Below are 5,356 nucleotides of genomic sequence, written 5' to 3' on the forward strand. Positions count from 1 at the left end.
CTCGTAGCTGGATGCAGCTGTCATCTGTAATCTAAAATCTGAACACTTGCACTTAGTATTTAAGCTTTAATATTTTCTATATATTGTATATATAGAAAAATATTGACTTTTTGTCTACATTTTTAACTAATATGTATACACAAAACACACTGACATACAAAATAGTACTTGCAATGTTGAGTAGAGCCTATTTTGGAACTTTTGTTTACTACCATATCAGAACGTATACAGTGATAAAGATGTAGTGGGTTTTACAATTTCTGGATGTGTGATGTGACACGTGCAAACTCAGACCAGTAGTGTCTGAGTAGTGTGTGTGCTGTCTCTCACACACACATGAAAAAGCATCTAACTGCAGAGCATTAAAGCTTCTTTCTTTCTTTCTTTGGCATCCAATTTGAGACTGCTTTCCAGCAGCAGACCTCTTCTACAAGACCTGTGCTGAAGAGATGTTGTGGAAGAGTTAATGCTGCTCATAGAAACTAAATGAATAATACTTTATTTGCCCCATCTCAAAATACCACTGATTGTGCTTGCTTCAAACAATACTTTTAACCGCATTTCCAATACAACTACGAACTACAGTCAACCAGCTATCATGTTTTTAAGATAAACAGATGCTTAACTAAATTCCTTAAACTTGTAAATTCTTTTAGTGCTATTTCTTAAATTTGTAAATTCTGTAACTTATTGTATTATTTACTTAGTTTAGTCTGTTAATGTTACTGTCTTGGAGCAACTGTAACACACATAATTTCCTTCGGGAATAAAGTATTCTCATTCTGATTCTAATTAACCCATCCAAGTCATGTCTTGAAAAGCTGGTGACCAGGTCAAGCTAATAAAATGCATGTAAGGCACAGTATACAGCAGCAGGGACCAATAGCTGAGGAGCTCTAAAGGTCAAAGTGAGCTGCAGATTTCGATTAGAGTACATATCGTAATCAACACCGCCGCCGCGTGACCTATTAGAGTATTGCACTGCATGGTCTGCGAAGCGTAGGAACCATTGAACGCAGCTGTGTTTCCTCTCGGAGTGTAATACGTGATGGTTAAATCCGCGAAGTAAAAACAACTTGTGATTCTTTTCGTGGATCTCTTGTGGAATCGGATATTTGTTACTTAAAGCACAGCTTGTTAGCGCCGTATAGCGCCATTTCTATTTTTGATGTAGCGTATGCTTACCGAATCTGGTAAAGACTGAGACCTCTGTCATTCAACTTTCTCCGGAGTGTAAGTAAATGTTGACTTTTGACTTCGGTTGTGAAGCTCACATTTTTACTGGCTTTAAAGACCTGAATGCTGGGAATGGGAACTAATGTGGTTTAAAGTACTTTAGTAACGTGGGTGTAACGTGGTAACGCGCGCGCGCGCACATTCACGTTCGGGTTACTGTTGTTAATGAACTAACATGGCTACATTAGCCCGATTTTCCTCTGGATTCACTATACGGTGTGTTCTTTGTTGTTCTTAGGAAATCAAAGATTATGAGTAGAGAGTCCAGAATGAGAGCAACAATAAACCAAAAGTTGACCGAGATGGGAGAAAGAGAGAGGTGAGTCGGTTATAGCCCTTTCTTAATAATGATATATTCGTATTTGTTCACTGTAACTAGCTGAATCCATGCATGTGTGACTGTAAAGCTTCTATAAAGCACAAGCTCTGTCACGTTTCAGTACGTCAGTAGTGCTCAGTGCATCAGTTGAGTTAAAGACATTACCAGCTATTGTAAAGCAAACATGTGGCTGCTACATGTTCACTAGGCACACATTTCATATAACAGTAAATACTCAACTCCGGTTGATGCTTCAAACTAGAAAGTATCTGCACTTATCACATCTTCATTTCAGTGGCACGCATCACTCTGAATAACATGTTTGTAAAGCTGACGGTGTTTATATGAAACAGTGGGATTTCCAGCTGTTATTCATAACTTCATAACATTAGGAGATAAGGGCGCAGTGTGATATGTGCTTGTATCTTATGGACAGATTGAAAGAGATACTGAGGGCTAGGCTCACTGAGTGCGGATGGAAGGACCAGATGAAGGCTCACTGCAAAGGTAAAGAGAACAGTGGTGTTGTTATCATAAATGTCACATCAATATGGTCAGGTTATAGGATTAAAAAAACAAAAACTGAACTTCAGGCGGTGTGATGTGGTTTTAAAGAGGCTGATATATTAACAAATGTAGATTACTGTATGAAAGTTGGAGCATATTTAAATATAGTTTTTCTGTAAATCTGACTGGTTAAACTATATTAATATGTAACCAGTGCCATCTCTACTATATTGACATTAAAGTGACCTTTAATGTCTGTTTTGAAGTTATTAAAGAAACCCTAAAATAACAGCGCCCAACAGCATGTGGTAATAAAGTTGCTAAATGTCAGCATTAGAATAAACATTTTATACCTGAGGTGGAAGCACCTGGGGTCGCTGCACAACCCAGCCAAAGCCCAGGCTTCACTGTGCCCAGCCTTAATGATGCACAGTAGTGCATGCCCTGTCTTAACAATTTATCCTTCTTAATTTGAAGCAGTTATGGATTATCGTATCAAAAGAAAAGACACATTAACTGAAATGAGATCATTGGATGTTGTCAATCTGCATGAAAACATCCTTCGTTCATAAAACAATGTGAGGAAAAGTCGAAAGACTTGATGAGATGAGCATAGAAATGTGTTCCCCTAGGCGAGACTAGCACCCTTGTCCTGTTGAAGCCAGTTGAAGACATGAAGACAGTGCACTCTTGGCATGCACATGGTTAGCTGCTGAAGCTAAAGTTTGACTGTAGAAACTCCTTTCATTAACTAGATGTTGGAACGAAGCTTGCGGTTGTGTTTTGTTGTAGACTGATGTGAGACTGACTCATCTTTTGCTTTTGTTCAATATGCAGAAGTCATCAAAGAAAAGGGCTTGGAGCACGTGACTGTGGACGACCTGGTTGTAGAAATCACTCCCAAAGGCAGAGGTACCTCACTTTCTCTATTCAAATGAAACCGTGTGTACTATAAGTATCAGTTCCTGTCTAGGCTCTCCTTTTTTCCCGTATTGTTTATATATGAAAACATAATAGTTTAGATGATCTAAATTGGCAAGGTTGTGTTTGTGTGAGTTTAGACACAGAGATTGTTCACAGCAACGGATATAATTTTTTTTGTCTTGCAGCCTTGGTGCCAGACAGCGTGAAGAAAGACCTTCTACACAGAATAAGAGGCTTCTTGGCTCAGCATGCCACATAATTTGGATTAATGTTTCATTACACCACTTGTCTATACTACCCTAATACAGATTTATATTTCTCATGAGTTTAATGCATTTCAGAGACAAATACCAGTCAGCCACAACATTAAAGCTACCTCCTTAATATTCTGCTTTGACAGCAGCCCACAGACACAGAACCTGCCTGTCTTGTCTGGCCCCAGGATGTTGGCAGTGCATACTTTTAAATCCTGTGCGTTGCGGGATTTGGCCTCGGGATTGTCCCAGCTCATTCCGAGGATGCTCTGTCAGATTGGCCGTTCTGTGCCTTGGTCAATGCCGTGGGCTTTCTGTCATTTTGTCAATCAGTGTTTGCAGTGTGGCAGAGTGGGGAGTAATGCTTGGTTTTCCACAATGTTTGGATGGCAACAAATGCATGCTGGGATTAAAGGGTTCCCATTAGAACATGGTAATGTCATGTAATGAAGTAATCAATGTTATATACGTCTCCTGTGAGTGGTTCTAATGTTGTGGCTGATCACACAAAGTACTGACAGATCTAGTTGTTTCTACCAATCCTATGCCTCCCGCTATTACAGTTATGTAAATACACCTACCTTGCTTATGTAGTCATCCTTTGTACATGAGATGTGCTGTTTAAATAAAGGTTTTTCTTCTTTGAACTGGAGAAAGTCATTTTTAGAACAAATTCCTTCAGATTGAAGCAGTTACTGTCCAGACTTGTTTTATGGGCACAAGGTGGAAACAGTTGCTGATATCATGATTGTATTTTATATCATGATGATGTAAACCATGAAGAAAATCATATCCACTCACTTTGATAACTTTGATTTAAAAAAAATTTTAAATCGAATTCTTGCATATTATCATTCCAACATCCAATTTTCATCTATGCCAGTGGTAAATGTATAACGCAATTTATCCTACTACTTTTATGTTATTATTTTAATACACAAAACGTCTGATATTTCTATTTCAGGCTTCTTGTGCAGTGGGATAAGTAAGAAGGCTTATGTACAGGCCCATCTGAAAGTTTGCCAGTGAATATGTAAACGACTCCAAAATTGAGCTCTTTGGGATCAACTCAACTGGCCGTGTTTAGAGAAAGAGAAATGCTGATTATGATCCAAAGAACACCACAGCCAAGCACGGAGGTGGAAGCATTATGTTTTTCTGTACAGGACAGCTTTACTGACTTGAGGGGCTCACGAACAGGGCCATATACCATAAAATGCTGGACGAGAACCTTCTCTCAGCCAGAGCACTGAAGATGGGTTATTGCTGGGTCTTCTAGCAAAACATACCACCAAAATAACAAAGCAGTGGCTAAAGAAGAAGAACATTAGAGTCACAAAATTCAATAGCAAGTCTCCAGACCAATAGAAAATCTGAGGAGGGAGTTGAAGCTTTGAGTGGCCGAGCAGCAGACAAGAAACCTGAAGGATTCAGAGAGTTTCTGTAAAGAGGAGTGGAACAAAATCCCTCCTTAGACATGAAAACCTGGTGACCAACTACAAGAAACATCTTACCGCTGTGCTTACCATCATGAGTTTCTCCTTCAAGTATTAAATCATGTTTGCTGGGCGATCAAATACTTATTTCACTCAGTGAGATGCAAATCAATTTCAAACTTTTATCTAATGTGTTATTTTCTATATTTTTGATTGATATTCTGTCCATCTCCATTAAAATTAAACTACCATAGAAATTAGAGAGTTTCTTTCTTTGTTCATGAGCAAACTTAACAAATTAAACAGGGGATCAAATAATGCTTTTCCCCACTGTACATTATAAATTAAACGTGACTGATGCAATGTCTTTATGTACCAAATCATTTCCTGACTTAAAGCCCATTGTTAACTTCAAATACACCTGCTATGCAGAGTCAAAGCCTGTCAGCCAGGTCTTGGTAAAGCTGCAGATTGTTCCTCTCATGCCCATTTTTAAGGTAGAAACAGGACATTTATCCAGATTTCTGTGTGAATGAACTAGATTTTGACTACATTTACATACGTTTATGGCCGAAACTAAGGTTTAAGTTTGGGTGGTACAACTGGTGACTGCTAGCCTAGCCTAGCACTCTTGTCTTCTACATGTAGGCACTTTATGAAGGAAATAAAATCAGTTTTTC

The 5,356-nt window shown here is 38.7% G+C and overlaps 1 protein-coding gene across 1 annotated transcript; it reads left to right on the plus strand.

The window, feature by feature from the left end:
* The first annotated feature begins 994 nt into the window (after positions 1-994).
* eny2 (ENY2 transcription and export complex 2 subunit) lies at positions 995-3,887 on the plus strand. Its single transcript, XM_026184574.1, has 5 exons — positions 995-1,233; positions 1,475-1,555; positions 1,992-2,062; positions 2,900-2,974; positions 3,172-3,887. Exons 2-5 carry the CDS (start codon positions 1,488-1,490, stop codon positions 3,243-3,245), a joined length of 288 nt encoding a protein of 95 aa, XP_026040359.1. The 5' UTR covers positions 995-1,233; positions 1,475-1,487; the 3' UTR covers positions 3,246-3,887.
* The last annotated feature ends 1,469 nt before the right edge of the window (positions 3,888-5,356 follow it).

Source organism: Astatotilapia calliptera, chromosome 11, assembly GCF_900246225.1.
Source record: "Astatotilapia calliptera chromosome 11, fAstCal1.2, whole genome shotgun sequence".
In the NCBI taxonomy this organism is placed as follows: Eukaryota; Metazoa; Chordata; class Actinopteri; order Cichliformes; family Cichlidae; genus Astatotilapia; species Astatotilapia calliptera.

What these genes read in the sequence shown, in the direction of transcription:
- eny2 (XM_026184574.1), top strand. Translation starts at nt 1,488, where the DNA reads ATGAGTAGAGAGTCCAGAATGAGAGCAACAATAAACCAAAAGTTGACC. An exon ending in GAGATGGGAGAAAGAGAGAG is followed by an intron (nt 1,556 to 1,991) that starts GTGAGTCGGTTA and finishes TCTTATGGACAG; the next exon opens with ATTGAAAGAGATACTGAGGG. An exon ending in GATGAAGGCTCACTGCAAAG is followed by an intron (nt 2,063 to 2,899) that starts GTAAAGAGAACA and finishes TTCAATATGCAG; the next exon opens with AAGTCATCAAAGAAAAGGGC.